Here is a 26110-nt window from a genome sequence, read left to right as displayed (position 1 = left end):
ATTTTAAAAAGTAATGCAGTTTCAGCAAAGATAAATCACTAAGGTATAGTAAAAAAAATGGAAAGGTTTAATAATTTCCCTCTCTATAAAGAAATTAGAGTCAAACAGATGTTTTTAAATGAAGTTTGCTGTTGATACCTCTTTTCAAAAGTTGCTGGATTTATTAGAAGTACTTGTATCTTACACCAAAATTATTCTCAGAAAAAGTTAAGAAAAACAGCTTTCCTGAAGGGGAAAGAAAACATCTGTGTGTGTATTCTTTTAATTTTAAGAGTTCCACAGCTTTATTTATGTTAAACATTTCACATTCTGAACAATAAAACATGAGAATTTTGTAAATAGCAGTTCTGTTAGTAGGAAATAAAGTGTTCCCTCGATTTGATTTTTCTATACCAACTTCCATTTAATGAATCATACAGCTCTCAAGCACGCACAGCTGTCAGCAACATCTAGACTATTTACATACTACTGAAAGAGTTGTACTGAAAAAGTTGACTGAAAGAACACTCAGAGCTTTTTTGAGGATCTCTATTAGAGAGTAAGAAAGTACTTCAAAATTCAAGCTTAGAAACTAGTCATAACCATATGGAATTGAAGGAGCTCTGGGCTTACATATACATCATCTCAACAGTGCATGGAGCCTATGCCACACTTCCTTCACCAACTTTGAGTTTTAATCACTGAATTTTGCAACAGTGGAGAACAGTTATTATAGACATGGTTTAACTTTTCCTCCACCATTAAGAATAATGGAACCAAACTTACAACGTTAGTTCATTTAGTACCTTTGTGGCCTGCAGGTACAACTCTAAGGAGTTGGCAGCTATATGTGTAAAAGGACCTCTTCGCAACCTAGGATTCTTTGATCTGAAAATACGCTTTCAAGAATCATCTTCAAATTTTCTTGAATTAAAACATATGGGGGTGCATAGACATTTCTTTGCAGAACCCCTTTACCTCACCAACTTCACAGCTGCTATAAACTGCAATATGCTTTGGCAATTCAACCTCCATTTGAGCCAAGGGCAAGAGAGATCTCAATTCAGAACGTACTGAAGGATCCTTCAAACTAGGGAGTAGCTATTGCTCTGAAATAACATTTATATGTGCAACAAAGAAAAATGAATGACAGAAGTAACACTACATATTAAGGACAATCTTAACATATCACATTTTGGAAAAAATCAATAAAAAATTAATGTAAAACTCTGTCTGATAAACAAAGGCTTCAGATTTAAGAGCTGACGCACAGAACAAAAACACAATTAATATTTACTAGTCAGAAAACAATGATTCAGGTTATAATGAACGGGCTGCCCAGAGAGGTGGTGGAACCTTCCTTCTTGGATATATTCAAAAGCCACCTGGACATGGTCCTAGACACTCTGCTCTAGGCGTCCCTGCTTGAGCAGGGAGGTTGTACCACACAATTTGCAGAGATGCCTTCCAACCTCAACCATGCTGTGATTCAGAAACCAACCAGATTAAGAATTTTTTTTTTCCCCTGACAAAAAGTAGTTTTGCAAGTATAAGCAGATTTCTAAAAATGGAGAAATGCAGAGCCTTTAAAAGTTCAGGCACAAATTAATGATGATTTTAGAATTTAATGATACTGTTACCAACAGTATAAGAATACTACCACCTAGCGACTATCTGAAACATCACAAATTCTTGGCATTACTTAGAAAAAGTGACTCCAGCATTTCATTTTTGAAACACTTCTTACATTTCACGTAAGAAAGACAGGAAGTTTACTCTAACTAAGATCAATGAAGTTTTGGTTTTAAAACACTGAACTGAAAATAAGCAGGGTAGCTCCAGCTAAAATACAAATCCCACAAAACACAGAATGTAAAAATAAAAGTGTATTTCTCAAAGATTTCTATTATTAGAACCTCTTCAAGCAATAGCTTAAACAACACCCACGCCCAGTCCTCCTTCATAGTTTGTCCACTGCTCCACCACAATCCCTGATTCTCAATTTCCTTGTTGATTTCCTCACTACCAGCCTAGCAAGGCCACACATGCAAGGCAGTTAATTATACTAACGTGCTGACCAGTAAAGCAACAGCCAACGCTTGAGTTCAGCACGCAATCTATCTCATGGGAAGTGTTAAGTTTGTTCTCTCTGAAAGACCTTACTTTTCATGAAATTTTTGCGAACTTCTCCTTAAAATGCCTGATGCAAAATTTGATTTAATTTGTCAGAAATTACTTCATGAAAAGAGAACAGACAAATGAACAGCAACTGAGATTAGAATAAGATGAATAGTTTAAACGGGAATACGTACATAGGAAATGAGAAGAAAGCTAGGAAGTCAGAAGACTGATATTTCACTGGTAGTTGTACAAGTGGTGGCTTAAGAAAAACGCCGGTTAACTTCTGCCCAACTTGGAAAATTTGCATTACCATATAAGTTAGAGCTCTGAGTGTCACTTGCAAACTACTTGGTAATTCCTGAAGTTTGTAATTCAGTATGTTCTTTTTCTCTAAAAAGATTACTGACAGTAACTTTTAAATAGTTTTAAATTAATTTGAAAATTTTACTTCAGTAATTAAAAGTTACCTATTTAAATAACTGAACAAGAGTTAAAGTATCTTTATGCAACCTCTGAATAAAAACACAGGACAAGTGTAATTTTGAAAATTTCATAAGTGTATTGGCTTATGGTAATATTATCACCTATTGTTTTTCCTGTTTCTGTTTTGAGGCTGAGTCTTCTCACTGTTACTTCACTGTGGTCCCTACAAACATGATATGCGCTGTATTCCTGCTTGAATAGTCTCCTTGTTTACTGTACTTTGATTTTTAGCAGACCTCTAGTGGAAATAAAACATAATTGCACAAAATCTTTGATGTTAATCAGTGAGTACAGGATCGTCAGCTACAGGCTGAGATAAGATATCTAATGACCTGGATCACAGAAAGGGAAACAGTCTCAGGAAGACAGGAAGATAGGCCAATACACTGGAGGCAGGGACGTTATTCAGAGTAGACACACCAGGCTAGATAAATGAACTGTCAGGAAACTTATGATATTCACCAAGGGCAGATACAAAGTCATGCATCCACAATGAAATAAGCCCATGCAGCAGAATTGGCCGGCACTGACTGGCTAGGAAGCAGCTTTGTGGAAAAGGACCTGAGGTCTGTGTGAACGAGTTGCACAGTCATCAGTGTGCCACTACAGCAAAGGTCAGCTGCGTCTTGGGCTGCATTAGGAGGAGGACGGCCAGCACATGGAGGGAAGTGGTGGTTCCCTCTCTCTGGCACTTACAGAGACCACCACTGGAGTTTTGGGCTCCCCAGAACAGGAGAGACATTGACAAAGTGGAGCGAGTCCAGTGGAGAACCACTGAGATGATTAGGAGGCTGGAACACACGATGTACAAGAAGAGTCTGAGAGATGAGTTTGTTTCATCCCAAGGAGAGGATAACGTGATGGGGGGAATCTTATCGCTGCCTATGACTATCTGACAGGAGGACATGATGGAGTCAGAGGCTAGCTATTCTTGGAGGAATACAGTGGAAGGACAAGAGGCTGTGACCAGAAGCTGAAACGTGGAAACTCCATCCCAGTACTGGGAAAATACTTTTCCAAGAGAGTAGCGAAATGATGGAACAGGTTACCCAGGTAGCTTGTGGAATCTGCATCCCTGGAGATACTCAAAGCTCGAGTGGCCACAGCTGTAATCTAACTGGAACTACACTGAGTAGGGGGTTGGATGAGATGACTTCTAGAGATTGTTTTGCTTTCAACAATGAATTATTTTGTGATTCTACCATACCTTATATGAGTACTCGTTGACTTTTTTTTTTAAACTATTGTGCTGGGCCAGATCTTCATTTTGTACTTTTTCTTTCAATTCAATTGTACTGCGCTTTTGATTTTTGTTGTTAACTTATTTTTACAAAGATGATTGTCTGAAAGCATGAACACTTCAAATTCTGAAGGTATTCACATCCTCTCCTCTGCTTCTACAAAGTCTGTTTCAGGTTTCAAAAATACAAAGCCTGTATTTTTTTTTTTATTTTTACACAAGGATGTAAGTCGTTGCTGAAAATACTGACTTGAATTGAAATTTAAGATAGATTCATGCAAGATCTGAATTAAAATGCTCTGGTTTGACTACGTACAAGTAGCGGAATCTCCTTTGAGACTTTTTAGGCTTCCACTTAATTATGATTCCACAGAGGCTGTACTTCTGCATCAGTCTTATCAGAATGTCATTTAGATATTGTATCTAACTCTTCTCACTCTTATTTGCTAGACTTCTTACCAAGGCATTCAGACTGAATTACTGCAGTCTATTATTGATGAGCTTATGCTGGCTGTTCTTTGGTTTCCATCCTTCTCATGCATGCATATTTACTACTAATTTATTTCAAGACCCTTTGGAAGTTTAAACTGTCCTTTCTCCAGGGTTTTTCCTTTAGCATTTCTTGTCGTTTTTGTTAAGTACCCTGTTTTCTCTTTTCTATTGTTTTGACACCTCCTGTCTTTGATACACATGGTAATCATTAATGGTTCTGAGACTTAAGTTTGTCTAGCTACTTAAATATCATATAATGAATTGCATTAGGATTTGCGAACTTGAACATGCCTGACCCTTTTTTTCCTTGCAGTTCTCTCTCCCCTTTATTTTTCAGATTATCTTTCTGGGAGACCTTTAGTACCTTCTTTAGTACTCCAAGTAAGAAATTTTTTATTTTCTGAGAATACTGAACTCTTTTCACACAGTAATACTATGAATTTAGGTTCTCAATTAGTTCTGACCTAAGTCAGAAGTCCAGAACCAAAGCTCCCATAGAAGCATCTGTCTCCCATTTTGGAGAATGGAGAAGCAGAAAATGATCTTCAGCACATTTTAAGAATCTGATAACATATGTCTTGTTATTCATCAGGTCAGTAATTAGACTTAACTACTGCTAGGAGCCCTCAATTTTCTCCAAACCCTTGGGATAACAATAGTCAAAAACTAGCTTCATTTGCTATCTTAAGTTAAGTACTCTAAAGTTAATCAGTACCTATTACAAAGTGATTTGTGTAGTCTATCAAAAAAGGGGGGGAAAAAGACCAGACTGTACTCTTCAACACTTCTTAAGCAAGACAATTTTGGATTTATTGTCACATTTCCTTTATCAATGCTTTTTTGTCATCTTTTCTCTCTTCCTTTAATCACTTCTCATGTAACTTTTTATCTCTTTGGCTGTAGTCTTAAGCTTCCTTTCTGCCAACACTATGAGTTTCTTATGTTGAGGGGTTTGCAGGTGTCAAAATAACCAGAAAATAATTAGCAAACATTAAGTTTTTTAACTTGGCCTTACGTATATTTTTCTGGTTTGGTTATTGGTCACTTGCCTTAGATTCTTCTGATCAAACAACTACAAGTCAGAAGGTTTGACAGCAGTAGTATATAGAGATGATTGCCAGTACTTCTGAATTTCTGTAGGGTCAGCATCTTATACTAGGTAAAAACTATGAACAAGCATAAAATAGAATTGACTTACTCATTCCTGAACATTCTCTGTCTCCATCCCACACATTAGAAACAGCATGTCCCGTCAACAGGAGATTAATCAAACTTTGGCTATGCAACAGAAAGAGACAGCCTGTTAAAAGTGACATAATTTATTTCTGAAAAAGCAGTTAAAAGAGCTTAAAATAGCCTAATAAAAATATTTTATCATTCTCTAACTGTATAATTTTAATTATGGTGTATTTGTAATTCAGTGATGCTAACACTCTAACAACACTGATGTAAAAATGTAGCCCCGAATAAGCAGTGAAAAAGGTATGCTATGGTAAGTGTTGCTTTTACCTATTACAAGTTATAACTCAATCCTTCTCATAATGTCAATATTTTCCTAAAAGAATGCTCAGTTACAGAAACAAAAAACTAGCATGCTCATTTATTTGAAATGGTAGCAATCACACTTTCTAGCCTACCTTCCATGACCATAAACAGGATCTATTAAGGGCTCAGTTGCATCTTCAATTTCGTTTTTTATGTTTTCAATACCCTGCAAAAAAATAATAAATATTTTTGCTCTCCTGAGGAATGAATAGACATTTACTGCAGAATGCAACAGTAAAACATTAGGAGGCTGGCCCTCTTCTATGAGCCGAGACCTGAACACACTTGTTTCTCATGATAGAAAATAGAAACAGAAATGGAAAGCAACAGAATGCAGTATTGAAACAGACTACTACAGAGGCTGATGTTCTTATGTAGTGAATTGAAACCTAAACACATTTTTCTTGATAGCTGATGGTAGAGATATACAAGGAAGGATGTTTCCAAAAATCTGTAATTATCCCAGATGAGAAGAAAAAAGACACAAAAGGGATTGAGCTTTTCAAGTTTTCATGCTGCAAATGTATTGCAACATGAGTGAAGACAGCATTCTATCCATTTATCTAGATTTCAACTAGTTTACCAATTGACTTTAGTGTTCACTTTTTTACAGGAAAAGGGTTACATGATCAAAATTTCTGTTAACAAAGACACACACAAAAATCAAATAACCTACAAACCTTTGTCAGTATCACAGAATACAGAAAGAGCAATACTCCAAATCTGTTTGTCCACACTGAATATTGATCCCAAATTGCATCCTTCAGTTCAGGGAAGCTTTTGAATGCTCGTTTGCTAAAGATAAAAAATAACAGAAAAGAAGAACGTATTTAGATGAAGTAGAACAGTGTCACAAAGCACAAACAAGAAATATTAAGACCTAACATGAAACTGTCCAAGTAAAAGCAGCATAAAACAATTGTTACATACAGAATGATGCAGCAGCTGTTCTGCAGTTACTGAAACCACCACAGAGTCATTATTATTTACCCATTAGAAGAGGAAAAATAATTCTGGAGCAATGTGTAAAAATGCATGTATTTTTACATGCAAACACTAAGCTTAAAGTTACATATATTTGTGAAACAGCCGAGTGTCTTGAGCCAGTAATTCTATCACACGCTGTTATTGAAATCACAAATAGACTGTATGTCCAGAATAATGTTTGCATTACATATTGTTATGACAGATGTTCAGTTCATATACAATGGAGAAAAAAACTTCACCTAATCAGGTAAAAAAAATATTTCAACCTTTAGAAGTAATTGTTACCTTTCCCTTAAGAACTTGATTTTATTAGACTCTAGCTTTGGAAAAAGCCAAACATTCAAAACTACTAGTGGTACATCCACATTTGGGAAAATACCCTGTTGCATAATAGCATTACTGCCTGGATGATTAGGTAACACCAGGTGATCTTATGTTTAAAAATAAAATAAAGTTTATAAGTTTATAAAGTTTATTACATAAAAATAAAGTTTAAAAGTAAAATAAAAACAGAGGAAAAGTTCCATCAGGTTCCAGTGAAATAATGCACTTGGTCTTTCTTGGGAAATATAGAATCGAATACTGCTTTTCAGAACATACACACTTTTTTATTGAGTAATTCAAAGTAAATCACATTCTCTGCTTATCTGTACATTTGCAAAGTATCCAGAGTGAACTCTCATATGGATATAATACTTGAAATTTTTAAACTAACTTCATTATCGACAGAGTATACAAGGCAAAGACATTCTCTGAAATCCATCACTCAACTTAATGACATGCAAGAGTGCTCATTTCCAATGAGATATACTGAGAAAAATTGAAATGGGTATCACGAATCCAGGAATTGGGACTGGGGGAGGAAGTTACACAAATTTAATTATCCCTTTTTCTTCTTTCCTCATATGACAAGAGGTTTAAAGCACAAACTGTAATTACTACTGAAGACAATAATCAGTAGTTATTTCAGTTCTAATTAGTAGCATTTTCCATCTCAAGTGTTTTTATAGTTCTCTTGCTTTTATTTTCCTCTTTGGATATTTATCTTTATAACAATTAAAACTCCTCACTGTGAAAACAAAAGGCAGTTGCCTTTAAACACAAACTCACTAGTTAAGCTCTGCATTTACACCCCAAAAAGAAAACAGTAAAGTATGAGACAAAAAAGAGTCCTCTATATGAAACATTTTTATAAATATTTCTTGGGTAATCCCGAGTCAAATAATAGTAGATGACAATTGTTTTCAGTGCATACATCACGTATTTCAAATACAATCACCTGTGTATGAAAAAAATTGAGGATGAACATCTATAATTAAATATGAACCTTGACTAGCTGTGTTCATTCAGCCAATTTCATGTATTACATTGCTCCAGTTTTATTTTAAAGAAAAATTCTTATGTTCAAAATAATATTCCATTTTAAACTGTAAAATGCGTAACAAACAACACAAAAAACCAACCCCCCCAAGCCCCAAACGTGAAAACCAAATTTAACCTGATGTGTAACACACAAGAAGCTTCTGAACAAAGCTTTTTCAGGGCTGTAAATATTAGTGTTATTTCAAAATATTGTATTTTAAATGTTCCAATATATTACTTACTGAATTAATGCATGAAATCGCTCAAAGCCAAGCTCTTCCACAGCCAAGGCAGCTATACACAAGAGACACTTTTCAGCACTACACATGGCAAAAAATGACACAAGATACACACAGCAAGCTAGTATACTTTCAAGCATTAATTATATTTTTAATTTTTAACCTGCCCCTGAATTAATTTTTTTTTAAACTGATTAGTATAAAGCTAATTTACCATAACTTTAAGTTTAGACCATACAAATTAGTGAGAACACTATTTGGAGTAATCAATTTATTGAAAGCACAAAGCCACTGGATCGCATAGCCTTGAAAATATCTGTCAAATGCCAAGCTGTTGATTTTGTACAAATCATGACTGTCTCAAAGTCATCAAGCATACGCATGCTATAGATTTAATTTTGCAGGTCAACAAGTATTATTTCCTAGAAGAGCAAGCACGATTATTTGGATCCTTTTATCAATGTAGGAAAGCTGTATTTTTTCCTTTAAGTATACATCTGTATTACTGAAATTTTTGTTTTTCCCTTTTAATGCTTATTCAAATATCATAAATGAAGTAGAATTAGTCTATAAAGTGTTACACATTCTATTTCTATATAGTTTTTTCACCATTTTATATTAATAATGGTTAAATAACCATTCAAATATTACCTTCAAGACAGAAAAAAAATACAGCATTTAGTGTCTTCCCAAGTTCAACACGGGCTTTATACCTTTGTTCCCCTCATAACACTTCCAAACTAGGGAGGTCAAATGAACTTTTAAAAGTGTGCTAATTGTGTAATTATCAGTTTCTGATAGGCATTCAAATATGACGACTGTAGAAGTCTTTAGCGCCCTCGACGTCTATAAGGACTTTATCTTCCTGCTAATGGAATAATATTCCGAACAGACTTGCTTCTGATTAAGGCCACTTACTACTAAGTTTTTAAATAATGTCTCATCACCTAGCTATTGAATTTGACTGCATATACTTCATTAAAGACCTGAAGCCAGTACGGTTAATACTACTGATCAGCTCTTCCCATAGTAATTCCCTTGTAATAGCATTTTATACCTGGTTGTATTTTGAAAGGTGCATTTGGTTTGCCTACATACAAATATAACTGACTCTACAAGCAGTAATTTCTTTTCCCACCTCAGAAATACGGCAGCAGCTAGTTTTTAATCCTTTAAAAATTACAACTATGAGGAATTGCAAAAATTGGGTTTCTAAGACCAAAACTAGACTTAAAATATTTTAAGACATTTTTGAAAAATATGAAACTCATCTACATTGCAGAAAATTTCCAAACAGATTTCTTTCCACCCACTTCCCCTATTAATGTAAAAGTGTTTTTATATGAAAAGCTATAAATGCTACAGGAATTAACCCCTCCTGAAGAACACACATCTTTGTAAACAGAAAATTAGAGGGAATCAATCATATAAAGCAATCTTTGAACCTGGGAACTCGCACTACTACAGCCAATGCATGGCCAACAACAATCACTAGTATACATCACAAAAGCAGATGAAAAATGCTACTGTATTCAGCAAGTGGGCTTGAATCCATCTTTTGTTTACACAGCAAGATTATAGGCAGTTTCATTCTGTTACTACAGAGCAGATGGAAATGGTAAAAACTACTGTTTGAAACAAAGGGAAAGAAGTAGAAATCCTACAGAGAAGTGTAGATGTAACCCAAAGTTGGATAAAGACAGTATTTACTGGAGAGGAGAAGAACAAAGAACAACAGAGCACGAGCTGTATGAAAGCTACAACTGTATAGGATTTCTTTAGAATGATATTTTATTATGTTGTTACTAACCATATTTCCAGGTTTACCATAAACATATCCCCATATGCAATTCCCAAATAGTACTAGCCTGCCACATGGAATTGCATCTGTAATGCTGCACCACCAACCTACACCATCTCTTAAGTCCTGCAAACTATGACAAAACCTGCTTCTTTTTATTGATTATAGCAACCAAGCAAGAAAAATGTATTCCTTTGCACTATCAATGGTACCATTCCACATTATTAACAATACCTTCTTATCCTTATCTTTGACAACACCCTGTTATCCATATCTTTGTTCCTAGCCTAAGCAGGCAAGTAACTGAAATTACTTCTATAGTAAAAAATAGCAGCATGTAGAAGAAAAATGGAAACACTAAAGTATATCTGAAACTAGTGAAAACACTAAGTATATCTGAAATCAGGTACAATCAAGGATATTAGCATTCATGACAAAAGCAGACTGCTCACTGCTCATAGTAAACGTAACCTGCTCTTCCTAAGCACATTCCATGATACTAAGGACAAAGGCAGAAATTGTAGACTTGTACAGAAATATGAAAAATGTACATATGTAATAGAATGGACTAGTTGTGTGTCAGTATTGAGACCCCCTGAACACACTTGCTATAGTTAAAATCTCTTTAGAACAAGGCAAAAAGGGCAAAAGAAACCTATTGATAGCTAGGCTCTGCCTCACATTTTCTTCAAACTGGAAAATCCACAGAAACTGGAAATTTCAAAGTTACAACTGCCTTATCTTTCAAAGGAAGATTTAAAAAAAATCGAAAACATAAAAGTGCAGATACAACTTTCTAAATAATACTTTGTCTTCATAAAAAAACCTCACTTTGGAACTCTTATGTTGTGACCTTTTGGGTTGTTTTTTTTTTTTTCCCCAATTAAATTACATTTTAATTATTACTGATTGAGCCTTCTAAAGCACATAGAGCATTTGAGAACAGATGATGACATGTCCCATAAAGAGTTCCAGCACTACTAATTGCTCTAGCTAGCTTTACACATACAAATCTACTTGTGTAATTCTTACTTTGTAATTACACCATAAACGTGAGTAACAGATATCTTCTGTCAAAAGATGCACCTTTATAAGCATGTTTTCATGTGAAGAGCTTTTCATACTTCTCAAAGGGCACATTGAGAACAAAAACTAAAAGAAAAAGAATCTTAACTTTTAACATGTTAGATGTTTCCTACTAAATGATGTATAAATACATCCCCAATGATCACATCCACACAGAAAAAAATTCCTCATTACTGGCATCACAGTAGTTACATATGACTGGATGCAGCATCTTAGCACAACAGGTGATGTTCACTTGGTCTTTCATGTCAGTAACTGATGAAGAAATCAAGACATTTGCAAAAAGAGGGTAAATGAAAAATTCTAACCTACAAAAAAATCCATTAATAAAAGAAGGTGATTTGCTTTAGTTGTTCTGCTACTTCAAAAGGCTACTTCTCCCCAAAGGAATCCAAAATATTTTAGAACAGTTTAAGATTTGAAGAGTTTCTTATAAATGCTCTTCTGAAATAAAGCTGCAAGTGACAAGTTAAAACATTCCTCCAGCTTTATGAAGCACGTACATTTTTCCAAATTAAAGTAACACCAGGTCCCAATAAATTCCAAAAACAAATGTGAAAAGATTGGTCAAATTGCTCAAATTCAAGAAGACGCACATGTTTATTAACTCCAGCGATAGCACATTTCTTTCAACGAAAAGGACCGATGCCTCTAATTAAAACAGACAAAAATGTCCTACTGCTAATGGAATTACAAAGGCAAAAACCCTTATCTGTATACTAACAAAAAGCAGTGGCCGCTCAAAAACAATATAATACTTCACTAAGTGATAGGTAATTTAGAGCTGAAATTCTTCTTACAAGGTTGTTCCTCTTGACGACTGGATTCTGCAGGACTTTCAGAAATACTAGCAGTTTCTTCAGTTGTTTTTCCTCTTATCCATGTTGCCAGAGAGTATGACTCAGAATTATCAGAGCAAGCCATTTCCAAAATATCACATAACGTATGACAGAGCAGGTTCTTCTGTTCTTCTTCTGTAAAATCAGAAACCTGCATGAGTTCAATTGCTGCTAATCAGTACCTTATATATGCTAATAGTATCTTTTAACCACATTAATATAATGTGAATAATTAAGTGAGCTTATTAATTTTATCTTATTAACGTTGTTTTGTGATTGTAATGGACCAAAGACTTATAAAGCTGTCTTCAGAGTATTGTGTTTCAATATGATTTCTAACCCATTCCCTTTGCTAATAATAGATTTCAATTAATCAAATATTTATAAAACACACAAGTACTGTGGACTGGCATGGACCTTGCAAGTAAGAATTTAGAGTTTATAGAGAGTTGGGGTTGTTCAGCATGGAGAAGATAAGGCTCCAGAGACACATTATTACAGCCTTTAAACATATAAAAGGGGCTTGTAAGATAGACAAAGACTTTCCTAGGGCTTGTAGAGACAGGACGAGCAGCAATAGTTTTTAAACTTAAAGAGGGTAGATTTAGATTACATAAAAATAAATAAATTCCTTATATGATGAAGGTGGCAAGAAACTGGGACAGGTTGCCCAGAGAAGCTGTGGATGCTCCGTGATTGGAAACGTTCAAAGTCAGGTTGGATGTGGCTTTGGGCAACCTGATATAGTGGAAGGTGTTCCTGCCTATGACAGTGGTGGGCAGCCTAGATGACCTTTAATTACCCCTTCCAACCCAAACCATTCTATCATAAAACATAGTATACATACTTCATGCCACGTAGATGGCACAGGAGAACACTTAAATATATTAATAGAACATGTAAATGTTTTATTTACTATTATTTAATTACAAAATTATTTATTTTACTACAAGAACAAAAATTTGTATTATGACTTGATTTATGAATAATTAAAAAAAAGAGAAAAAGAGGTCTCAGTACCTGGACAGTCTCTCCAAGTAGACTTTTCGCTGGCAAAAAGCCTCTTCAAGAGGAATGCCTTTGATATCAAAGCATCAAATAATTATTAAAATTCATGACAATTAAGTTTTACATTTCATCACAAGCTCTATATCAAAGCATTTTTGCATGCTATTAGAAAAGCTTCAAGCACGTCACCACTCAGTAAGAGACCGAAGTCTGGACTGTTTTACTGATTTCTCCCATTCAAAGTAACTACAAACGTGGCCTTAAGTTCAACCTTATTGAGTTTGAACCTAAACTATACTTTCAATTCACAGAGTACATATTTAAACAGCTCCAGACCCATGGGACTACAGTATTGGAGGCACAAATATTTTGCAACATATAACTGAGGAGTACAAGACAATGCTAGTCAGAGATCAAAAATCCCTTGAGTATTTCCAAAACGCACTGATTCAACCATTACAAGTTGTAAGTTGAAGATCACATTAAAGAAAACCTTTATGTCTACATCCCTGCTTTGCTTTTCATTAACACCAACATTGCTCAAATAACCACAATGCCTATAAAAAACTTTGACACAGGTACTGCTCTTCTTAAGGTCAAGGAATTTGAGAGAAAAGAAAGTATTAAGATTTCATTTCTATCTAATCTTTTACTTTTCCCCTTCATCCTGCATTCCCCATTTTAAAGTTGCCTCTGCTTGGTTCATCCCGCTGTACTTTCTCAAACGAATCCCATTCAGCACACACAGCTCAGAATGAGATCAGCTCTGCCTTATCTTGTGCTGAATATTGGTTTCCTCCATACTGTAATTATGAAATTAGCTGATTTGCAATTAATTTTGGTATTTCAGATCCACATACATTGAGAACAGAACAAAATTTGGGCTTATTAATCTTAATAATTCCTGTAATAAATGCATCTTACCTGTACTGGTGCAATCACTGCACAAGGGCCACCTTCAAATTGCTCTAACGCAGTTGATTCGGATTCACTGAAGACAAATCCTGTCAAATGAAAGATGATGGTATTTAGTGAAATATATAAGCAATCATTTATATATATTCCTTCCCTAAAAGAAAGAACATTTGATTTATTAACTTTTAAAGATCAAACAAGTTTTCAAGATTTTTTTTTCCCCTATCATGCAGCAGAACGTGGTTAAACTATCTGAAAAGATAAAAAGATGGTAACAGGTGAATAGAAAAATGAATATATCTCAACAATCACATCATGACAACTGCTAGAGTTTTTTTTAACAGTAAAACTGTCACTGGAGTATGTGCGGCTAAACACTTAAAACAATTTTTAATTTATTATTTCTTACTAATCAACTAAAATTTGTTTGTAAGTGATATTTTTGTCCTGCATATGTAAAAAAGTCACCTTTGGAGCTTCACTGAACACGTATAATGCATTTCTATTCTCTATGAAGAACATGTTATGCCTCTCACTGATCTCATTTTCGGCCTATCAGTGCTTCCTATTGAGGTTGAAATAGGTAGAGTAACTCAAATATTCACTTGTAACCACAGAAGCAAGCTTCTTACTGGTAGTGTTTTGCAGTAGATACACTGTATCTATCAAGATGCAAGATTACCTATTTCCCCCTCCATCTTTGAAGTCAGAATTATTTTACAGTCACATAATAGAGCAAATGCTTGAGCCACTATTGCAGAATTATTTATCACTTTGCTCTTAAACTTCTCTTCAACAGTTGTTGATTCGTAGCTTGCATTTCTCATAGATAAAAGCATATACACAATTACCTTGATGAAGCTGATGCATAACAACTTACAGTGAGCAGCATTTTGCATTATTTAAGTTCTAGTAGCATTGTGCTAAAGTGACTCTAGTTCATTATAATCTAGAAGCCATGCAACTGTAGTCAGCAACTAACCAGCAAACGTAAGCAAGTGGGGACAGGAAGAAAAGGGATACACATGCATATTTTCTCAGCAGTGCCAGTCTCAGCAGAATATTCAGCACGTATTTCCCACAGTTTCTCCTTTCCCCTACTCTGTATCATTACACCCTGCCGCATCAGAAGTGTCCCCAACTCCTAGATGTGAATTTGAACTTGGGGAACGTGTCCCTCCCAGTGCAGCCTTCAGTACTTCTGCAGGACAGGTACCGCATCCCAAGCAGCACAAGGAAGGACTACCGTTATGTCTGTGAGGCCAGATTCAGCACAGAAATGGCAGCTATTCAACAACAGTGTGAAAAAAAAAAAAAAGAGACAGATCAGCGTAGCCATAGCTCTTCAAAAGTGGGCTTTCCCCTGTATCTGACAGGGAGGCTGCGACTTTTTTTTTTTTTGAACCAAATGTGCACATGTGCATTACAATGATGTCCTTTAATATCCAAATCTCAGCTGCTTGTCACGCCTACTAAGTTAGATCCAGCATCACCAAATTTAGCAGTGATGCTGCATTAATCCGTACTTCAAAGTTTGCCCTAGTGTGATTTCATTCCCCCGTTAACATGCCCTAACAAGAAGTATCACCAGCCATTTCAACAATCACACTTATCCGTATTAAAACTTTAGTTTTCTTCTACTTTGAAGCATTATTACATGCCATCCAAGCACACTGCAACATTTTTAGTTGTTTTAATGATTTAGCCACTGCAGTGAAAAAAACATACTTGGACATGGTACCATTAAAGCACACTTAGGAAATCCTGAGTTTGTTTCGCTTTCTTCAGGGGTCTTACAGAAAGCACAAACTGTTGCTGCTTACCCTGCCCGTTTTTGAAAACCATCTCCTAGAAGTAAAGAAAATGAAGTGTGATCAATCAGAGGGAAATATGGGATAGATGATGCAAAACTGCTATTATGCAGAATTTGACAGAATACAACCCTAGAAAAAAAAACATGCAAACATTTTCTTTTTAGCTAGACGCTGCTTATTCCTTAATAACTGTCAACCTTCCAAAATCTGCCTAGCAAAAAAAGGGGCTTTGGAGTTTTGGTCTTGTTTTCTTTCTTCTATTTTCTAAACTTCTACAAAATCTAAAGTCAACTAAGACAAAATTTCAGAAACCAACAGTCTGAAGTCCAACTGGGTTCAAATCTACCTCAGCTTGCAATCGCATCTCCTTGCTTTTTTTGCATAGTAATCACATCTTGGGCAGTCCCCCACGCTTTTCCTAATGATTCACAGGAATGGCTTAGCCACCTTGTAATCTACCAGCTAAGACCAGCATCTCTGATCCAGCCCAATTTCGACTTACTGTCACTCTCAACAAGTTATTTCCCTCATACAGCTCCTTTCACTCAAGATTAAACCTTAACAGCAAGAGATGTAACACAGCTGAAATAATCTTTTTTTTTTCCTATCTCCCTGTCTTTATTCATAAATACCATTATGATAATTTGACCGTGAGAAATGATTACTTTTTTTCATTGCTGTTTATAATCCTAGCAACTGTTCCATTGACCTCCCCCTTTCCTTCCCCCACCCAACACCACTGCCCTGCTGTATCCTTTTGGCTGTGGAGAACAGCAACAACAGTCGATTTAGATTGCTGCCAGTAATCAATGCCACCAATATTTTCTGTTACACCGACTATGCTATTTGCAGATTTGTCTTCATATCCTTTATTCACTACTAACCACACAAAAGAAAGTTTGTCTCCTTAGTTCCCAAAATTTGGCATTTACCAAGGTTTATATTTCTTACAGATAATCCTCAACTCTTCTACGCGCATTTTGCCAAAACAAACGTATGACTTAGTTACACATAATTGTCTTCTATCTAATACACCACATCATGGCCCAAAGCACTATAAAAAACATTGATTTTTCTATTCTGATCACCCCACCACTTTGTGCATACTTTACTGTCTATTTCTAGTATCTATCTATCTATATATATCTTACATCCATGCCACTACAGACACCAGTAAGTGTCATTTCACAAAGGATGTGGTATATACCTTCAGTGCTTTCACCCTGTGCACGAACCAATTCTAGCTGAATAAAGGGGAGAAGAGGAGAAGCTAAAGAGCACGTGGCCTTAACCACATCAGAAAAAACAATTTGTTCCATCACTGACCCAGTCTAACTACAAAGATACTGTGCTATTCATTTTTTGTGCTATTCTCTGCGGAGCTGGCCTCTTCTCTCACCAGAGTACTGTATTCCTCTCTTTTGGGGGATGTAAGAACTGCCTGACAGGACTAGTAGAATAACCTGTTATTACCAAAGTACAAGGTTTGCAACATGTCTTAATGCTTCATCCTTTCTCTAAAGACGAACGTAGAATGGTAACGCACATTTTGCATACAGCTTTGGGTTTTGAAGCTACGTTGTTAATTTAAACTTCTGAAATTTTCTTTGCTGAAAAAAAAAAATATTCTTACATACAAAAAGAAATGAGAATTTACTACCGCAGTACCACAAAAAACCTCTACTTACTGGGTTGCGGGTAAGGAGCCAGGATGCCCTGGAAGGGTTTGAGGAAAGTACCCAAATTACCTGGCAAGCTGCCGTTACATTGGGCAAGGACCTGCCAGAAAACAAGGTAAGGTCCCAACCTGTCTGCCTTTCTCCACCTCTGTCAAAAATAGAGCCCTGTGAAACTTTTGTATTTCAATAAATGTGTATGTTTTCTATGTGAGCCCTCCTCAAGAGCTTTTATTTTTGTTAAGACTGTCACCCTTATCGAGAGAAGGGAATGGTCTTGCTTGTACCACATCCTTACAGTATGAGCAATACCTCTTCTGATTTTCCTCTTTGGACCCAGGCAGCAATAGAGTTTTAGGGTTTACTATTTAGAAAATTGTGTTACAGGGCATTTGAAGTTCTTACTACATCTACATTCAACTACATTAACCACTATGCCTTTTGGCCAGAGAATACAATCTTCTCATTAACTTAATTTAATTTACATGTTCACACCCCGTTTTTGGGCAGTCATTGATATATTCTATTTCCCTTCCAGTTTAACAGTGCCAAAAGGGCTGTACCTTACACATAATGAGTCCAACAGTCCCTCGAAAAACGGCACTGCCACCCCAAAGCCTAACCTTTCAATCAGCAAGCCTCATGGTGTGTCTGATTTCCTCCTTCTGGTACAAAATGAAGTTGACTAAAATAGGAGAAATTGGCAACACCATCCATAATACTGGACAGACACAAAACTTAGGGAAGTCCTAGTTGGAGAAATTTCAAGAAATTTTGGGTTCAGTTTCACTTATACTGGAACCAAATGAAGGAAATTTCCTGTGAAGCAGGAACCCACAGCTCAGGCAGCGCTAACCTTCTGCCAGTGCAGAGCCTCTCTGATCCTTCCCCATCTCAATTATGCAAGCGCTCTGGCTGTTCCCCAGGCCATTACTTCACAAAGGCATTCGCGTTCGTCAGAATTTATCCGTTATTTTTAAGACAACTCTGTTACAGAAGGGTGTGAAATAAAGAAGTTAAATCTCACAGAGCAGAAAGGGATTTGACCGTCTTTCAGTTGCTGTTCGAAACAGCAAGATGTGGTTACTTGGTCTGTAAAGACAGGATCACTGCCCCAAAACAAATCTGCCACTCCAAGGGGAGAAAAAAGGTCAACAAACATAAAATCAAGAAAAGAAATTTCTCTTGCCTAAAGTGTTAGGTGGCTGTTCTCAAGCAGAACGTCCCTGTTGTTTTTCCCAAAAGCTACTGTTCTCTCAAACTTAGAGGTATTGCTTGTGCTAATAAAAAACCACTTCCTACTGGCTGAACTAGCAACATTTTCTGTTTAAACTGAAGTTTCAGGTCAGTACTTTACAGTACTTGTTGATTTGAAAACCTCAATACTTTTTCGCACGATGTACCAATTCCTGGCGGCAGGCTTGGCTTCTTTTTACTTTTACAGAAGCCTTAGAAGCAGTCCCCAGACCATAACTCAAGAACCACCCACCAGGGTTTATTTTTGCTTTGGCAGGCATTAATAAAGCAGGAACTTCAACAACGGTTCCACCAACCGACTTGGAGAGGCAGACAAGCAGTAACAAGCAGGTAGAGCTGGCACAATAGGTGTAACCGCTTCCTCCACCTGTTTGCACGATCAACAGCCGTCTATACCCTAACTGCAAATATTATGAAGAATGTATTTTTCTTTCTGATTTACTGTTTGCACTAACATGGAATTCACAGAGACGGAAAGCAGACAGAAATGCAGATGTGTTTTCATAACTAGTAATTATAAAATAAAAAAAAAAATTACATAGATAACAGGCACTACTCCTCTCCAATTACCCAAGTGAATTACAAATTATTAAGTTAAAGGCACGCTCTTCAAATTGCTACTTCTATTTAAGGCTTAAAGAATAGCAAATCCTTTTCCCTTTACTTTTCCTTAAAAATATATGTGCTTATCTGGTAAAAAATATTTTTCCCTGGTAACCTCGACTTGATCATGGTCTAATGATATTACAGCTCCAATGATTTAAAAGCAGTGCGATAGGAGGTAGCTCCTCAACCAAGGATGCAATAAAAGCCAATCTGGTGATGTTTAAATATACTAGACCAGTCCAAAGAGTTCCTGGTATGTAAAAACATGGAAACCTAGAAAAGAAAAAGGTAGAACGAAAAGGAAAGCTGGCAAACTACTCATCCAGCTCTCAACATGGAAGGAAGTTAGAAGGGGATCTGGATAAAACAGACCTATTTCCATCGTATGTTATACATATATGCATAAATTGTAGTATTAATACCCTCATGCTATGCTTTTGAGTTAAGCAATTGTTTTGAAAAGACAGTTCCACGTCCTTTTCCCCAAAGGCCAGTGAGAAAACAGCTTAGGTCATTCTGAAATGCTGTTGCACTTAAACCTGCCAGACATTCCCAGTTACGTATCTGCTGATCTGCACAGCAGCTTTGTGAATGGAGTCTGTCTCCTGGATCAAAGAAAAAATTGTTCCTATTGCAGGTATGGTTATTTAGGGTTCAGCCCTCCTCCTACCTGCTTCTCAAGTCCCCATATCTATACCAGTAAACACTGAAGTGCAGACCAAGCCTTTGCTCCATATTCCTCTGCGCCCACTTTGAGGATTCTGGTGAGTGGGACTCACAGGGCTCACACGGCAACTTCTGCTGCAAACACACAACGATTTTCCTTGGGAAAAACCAACAACAAACACCACCACAGAGAAAATTCAAACACGGTAACAGCTTTGTGGTTATGCCTCTGTGAGGTCTGGAACCAAGAAAACGTGTTTCAAGTCGCCAACGCAACAAACTGCAGGAATTACGCCTAAGTTTTGAACCGTCACTAACTTCAGACAACATATCCACATTAGCCAGGTCTGTTCTGCTAACTCACCATGGCTCAGTTGATCTTAGTTTTGACCAAACACATACAATGGTTAAGCGAGTTTTGTGCATGACTAGGTTTCCCAGAACACTGCTATCTTTACTAAGAAACCGACTGGTTTGAGTCTTACATTCCTCTACACCCTCCCTACTACTTATTTTCCTTTCTAAATGTAAGTTACAGCTCTCAACTTCCAAAGAGTATGAGAAAGATTCATATTCAGAAAGTATCTGAAATAAACACCAGTGCTGTCGCTACACTCTGAAACACAAAAACCCAAAGCCAACCAACCAAAAAAACAAAACACCCACAAGCAGCAACAAGAAAAAACACATACAAAAAAATCTCAAACCAGTTATTTTAGGCAAACATCATTTATATGTCTTTGGTAACTTTTGCACAACTGATGCAAAACAAGAGTCCCTCTCAACTTCGAAGGCTGTGGAAATAAGCGTGTGTATATATATATATATATATATATATATACACACACATATACACACACACGCGCACATGAAAAATCAAGCTTTATCTTGGTAAGTCAATGTTCACAAGACTCCTTGGCAGCAGGAAAACAGTGCAGTACCTTTTCAAGATGGAAATTTAAAGTTGGTAAAGGTATTATGTAGCTATACACCATAGTAGACTGAGACTGACTTTTTTTCTCAGCACGAGGACTCCAAACATCACACTAACCTGCTGTCCTGTGCTTTTACTATATGAAACTGATTATACTAAACAGAATATAGGGAAGGGAGCAGAAACGCTACACAGTACAGTTATGGGACTTTGCTTAAGGACAGATGGAAAGACAGGAGATAACAGCTTCTTCCCAGGAGCCACCCAAAGGCCACGAGAGGCCTTTCCATTAATCCTTCACAGGAGCGCAAGTCTGGGGCATTACAACACACAGTTCAATACGTTTTGAAACTGCTGAATCTCCATTTATGAACAAGCTGTCCTAAAAATATCAGTTTAGGTAAACTAACATTACCAGTAAAGAGAGAATAATTTGTTGGTACCAATTTTGGTACCAGAGACTGATTGTCTGAATACCACTTTTACCAGCAAGTCTCTGGATTACACCTTTCAATTGTAGTTCTGAAACGGCACCAGAAAATCTGCACCGAGAAGAAATTACGTGTAGGTTGTGTAATTTACATAGAGAAAAATCACACTGCAAAGCCCCCAGGAGCCACGGTTATTGCTGCTTTATCTCTGGCCACCTCCTGGGGACGATCTGCACCTGCTCCAACTGCCAGAGAACCCATTAGGAAATAAATAAATAAACAGCCAGGGGGACTCCGTCCCAAGCCAATCCCCACATCTGGGGAGCCTATTTGGGGCTCCCATGTTTTTTTGGAGGAAAAAAGGCAAGTTAGCCTTCCCGTTTCCAAAAGCTGTGTGGAATAAAGGAGCAATACGCCCTTGGGAACAGGCGTAAGGAAGGTTTTTGAAAAAAAATGATGCGAGAAACGGGTTTCTATCCCTCCTCCTTTCAGCTCCCTTGGAGATTTGAGGCAAAAGGCGACCGAGCGGACAAAAAATAATAATAAAAATAAATAACATAAAAAAAAAAAAACAACACCCCAAACCCCAAACTTCTTTCCCAAGCGAAACTGCTGCATCATTTACCACCACGCCACAGCCTCCTCCTTCCCCGGACACCTCCCGGGCAGCCAGGCAGGGCTGTGAGGACAGACGGACGGACACACGGACGGACACACGGACGGACAGGGAGGGAAGGAGGGAGGGAGGGAGCTACCTTGCGCCCAGCGGCAGAAGATGGTGTCGGCCAGCCCGCGGGGCCCGGCTTTCTTGCCCCACACCAGCTGGACAAGCTCCTGGGCCGCCTCGGACATGACGGGGACAGGGGAGGGGGAAGGGGGGAGAAGGGGGCGGCGGCGGCCCCGGGGCCGGGCGGGCGAGGCGGCGGCTGCCGGCGGCGGCGGCCCCTGCGCAGGGGAGGGGCCGGGGCCGGGCCGCGCCGGGAGGGCGGGGCGGGCGGGCGCTGGCGGCCGCGCATGCGCCGCCGCTTCTTTTCCGCCTGCCCAGCAGCCCCCGGTGCTGGAAGGGGGAGGGGAAGGGGGGTGGTGTGCGCGGTGCCTTTTGGCGGCCGTTGATGTGTGAGGGGCGGTGTCGGGGGGCGGCCTTTTAGTCACAGAATCATTGGGGTTGGAAAGACCTACGTGATCATCTGGTCCAACCATCCCCTACCACCAGTGTCACCCGCTAAACCATGTCCTTAAGCACCACGTCCAACCTTTCCTTAAACACCCCTAGGGAGGGTGACTCCACCACCTCCCCGGGCAACCCGTTTCAATGCCTGAATAAGGCTTTAAGGCTTAATATCACAGAATCATAGAAACAAAGAAAACGGCGGTCAGCGTGAAGAGTCGTAATCTTGCATGTGGGCTGGGTGTGCCAAGGGAGCTGTGGAGTTCAGTCAGACTACTAACGTATTCACAGAGATTTCTTTATGCATAAGTTCTGTGGAAGCACCAACCTGACGCATAGGTACAATGCAGTGCTTGCATGAGTACCTTAGATATTTTTACTGGTTTAGAAACAGCTCTCTTACCTAAATTCATACAATCACTTGAAATGATGAGTGAAGACAGCCGTATGATTTTCTTAAACCAGTCAAGAGCAGTGTCAAATGTACATCCCATGAACTTTAGGAGATTCAACTTTGGAAAACAAATAAACAAACAAACTCAAATTGGGTTTATCTAGTTTAGTAACAATTATTTTCCTGCTAGAGATTTTAGAAATCAAGAGTTGGTATTTTTACAAGGGATAACTGCCATTGTTTTTCTGGAAGGTAATTGCCATTTGAATGGGAATTCTTCATGGAAGGATTTGTGGTCAGTGTCATGCACAAGCTCGAGAGACTTCAATAAACAAAGTTCTTCAGAAAGGTGGTAACCATTACCACTGACAAAACTGGATTAAGGATGTTCTCTTAGGAAAAACAAAGCAAACCTAAACAACAGCAACAAAAACATTTAAAAGTTTTCTACGTGAAACTGTAATGCATGTGCCACTCAGAACTCTTCATCTGGAGATGAAATTGGGCTGGAATATTGTGCCCATCCATTTTATCTTTATCATACAGTTACTATCTTTACAGAGACTGAGCATATATCGAGACTGTTGTATGTACAATCATACTGAATTAACTGTGAAAACAGGCAGAATCAGTGTGTTTGTAAACTTTATCCTCTGTAATACCACAAATGGATCAGAAGATGGTGTGGTTGTACTTCTGATGTGTAAGCATTTTCAAGTACTTGCACAATTAAGCATTCACTTGAGTTACTGACATCATTTTCCTTCAATACTGATGAACAGAATTGATTTTGGATTTTACATAAATAATGCTTATAATGTCCACATTTTGAGTTTTAGCATGAAGAAAGAGTAACTCCAAACAAATGAAAAAAATGAAATTGGAATTGAAAGCATCATAACAAAATCTGATTCTATATGTATTATAATAAGGGTGTTCTTTAGATTTAAAAATTTTGAATCAATGATGAGCAATAAAATAGAAATTTTCTTGTAGATGTAATACTTTGAGCTTAATGCTAGGTATAACAGGCTTGTTATTGTAAGTATCCCATGAGCAGGAGGTTAATAGAAACATTTCAAAATGGAGCAATGCTACAAGCATAAGTCCACTAACTCAACAAAATTTAGGCTGTCCATTGATGGTCAGGCCGTAGGAGGAAGAAAGAACTGCAAGTTTTGGTTCTCTCTTCACATTGATGGGCTTGTTCTGAGGAAGAAAACTTAAGTTTGGCATGGATGCTGAGAGTGAAATCCAAGAAACTGTCTTCAGTGAAGCCAGTGGAAAGAGTTGGGTAAGAGGGCACCTTCAAACAAGGATGCCAAGCTCTGCAACTGGACAATGGCCACCACTATATGGAGTTCAGTGGCGCTACCCAGCAGCACCAAAAGGCCTGAAAATATTATCCTCCCCCACTTCCTTCTCTGGTGTGTTGGATAATCATTTGCATGTTACCAAAAGTGCCATTTGATTTCCTGGGTGCAAACAGGTATTCACATTGAAGTGAATGTAAGGAAAAGTTCAGTCACAGCTTCAGGTGTTGTGAGCCAGAAGAGGTATTGTAGTTTAATGTGCTCTAAGTACAACAGGTTTACTGTCTCATCACAGAGTGGAAGACTGCTTACCAACTGTGTGTCTGTGATTATAGACCCATCGGTGAGCTAAAAGCTAATACCCTGTAAAAGTCACAATATCAAGCTAAATTGCACCCATATTTCTAACCTTTGAAAGATAAAAGGAAGATGCAACAGAGTTAGAATCACAAATTGTCACATTTTGGTGAAGTAAGTTTAGTTGTGTAGCAGTAACAATGAGATTTCAGGCTAATCTGCTATGCTGTATGTTGTATAAAATGTCTCACCAGCTATTCACTCTTAAATACCTCTGACACTATCAATTTGCTGCTAAAAATGTGGTTTGAATGCGGATAAGAGTGAACTCGTCTTCAGAGTTTTTCAGTATACTGATGAAAGCAGAGACAGTAATGAGAAACAAGGTGTAAAATGTTTTGACCCATTTTGATGATGTAGTTGGCGTGCAGCACATGGAATTCGATGTAGACAACTACATATTAATGAATCTGGGAACAAGGGAGCAGTCTTGGGTTTATGCGCCAACTGGAACAATCTGCCCCATGCTGGTTAGAAAAGCATTAGAAAATTATTTTGGAAATATCGCTGAAATTGTTAGCCTCAGTGATACAAATGGTAAAAGTCAAACCGTGCAGTCAGTAATAGAAAACAACACTGGCTACAAGCAAATGAGGCCATGGATGTCATCCATTATGACTTTTGATCCCTCACTGATTATCTTTAAAGTTCTGGGCATCCATAAACTAGTGTTATATATGCATATATTGCATATACTAATGAATTGGACCGGAAGATATGTACGTGAATTTGTGTAGGTAGTTGTCCTGAAATCAGAGAGGAGGAAACAAAGGGGATTTGGAGAAAAGCATCGGTCCAGAAAATCTGATATTTTGGAATTAGAATGCACCAAGACTTTTATTTTTTTCAGTTTGTTGAGGGGGAAACTAAGACTTCAGTCAGGTCTAACATCAGGTTGACCTATATTATATGAAGGCAAACTATATACTGTATTACAGAAACAGAATATGCATGGATTTGGGGGCTGTGAATGAAGAGTGTGCAAATTAACACACTAATACATGGAAATCATTTTCTAAATTTCTGAAACAGTCGTTTAAACTGTGTTTCTGTATAGTCTGGGATGTATGAGCTGTACTGTAAAGTTAGGAGTGTGTGGAAGATAACATCAGACTCCTCTGCAAGTTACCTCCTTTTATTTTATTTTTTTAATTTATTTTATTTATATATTTTTTTGAATGGTTTCTATTAAATACACAGAAGTGGGTGTTTTTAATTTATTTTGTAAACGTTGTGCTGCCACCATGTGGTTGGTTTGGTGACTTAAAGTGCACTTTAAAAAAATCCTCAAGCTTTCTATTTTTCCTTTTAAATACTGTGCGCTATTCACTTATTTTTTTCTTTGTCAGAAGCTGCTAATTCCCTTTGCAGGCTGTTTGTGTGTATGTGGTGGTGTT

General features: G+C 37.5%; 1 protein-coding gene across 2 annotated transcripts in view; it reads right to left on the bottom strand.

The window, feature by feature from the left end:
* The window catches only part of MINDY3 (MINDY lysine 48 deubiquitinase 3), a 50437-nt gene extending 27988 nt beyond the window's left edge, over window positions 1-22449 (bottom strand). Inside the window, exons 1-8 of one of the 2 annotated variants that reach the window (XM_040547998.1) lie at window positions 22237-22449; window positions 14107-14186; window positions 13195-13252; window positions 12136-12309; window positions 8452-8503; window positions 6541-6655; window positions 5953-6026; window positions 5514-5593 (exon numbers count right to left, since the gene is read on the bottom strand). In XM_040547998.1, the coding sequence (XP_040403932.1) occupies window positions 5514-5593; window positions 5953-6026; window positions 6541-6655; window positions 8452-8503; window positions 12136-12309; window positions 13195-13252; window positions 14107-14186; window positions 22237-22333 (730 nt within the window). In that variant the 5' untranslated portion in view covers window positions 22334-22449. Of the gene's footprint in view, window positions 1-5513; window positions 5594-5952; window positions 6027-6540; window positions 6656-8451; window positions 8504-12135; window positions 12310-13194; window positions 13253-14106; window positions 14187-15838; window positions 15871-22236 lie in introns of those variants that run through there. The other variant, XM_040547999.1, reaches the window with a different exon arrangement.
* Window positions 22450-26110: the final 3661 nt, after the last annotated feature.

Source organism: Cygnus olor, chromosome 2, assembly GCF_009769625.2.
Source record: "Cygnus olor isolate bCygOlo1 chromosome 2, bCygOlo1.pri.v2, whole genome shotgun sequence".
Classification (NCBI taxonomy): domain Eukaryota; kingdom Metazoa; phylum Chordata; class Aves; order Anseriformes; family Anatidae; genus Cygnus; species Cygnus olor.
This window is presented reverse-complemented; position numbering and strand designations above follow the sequence as displayed.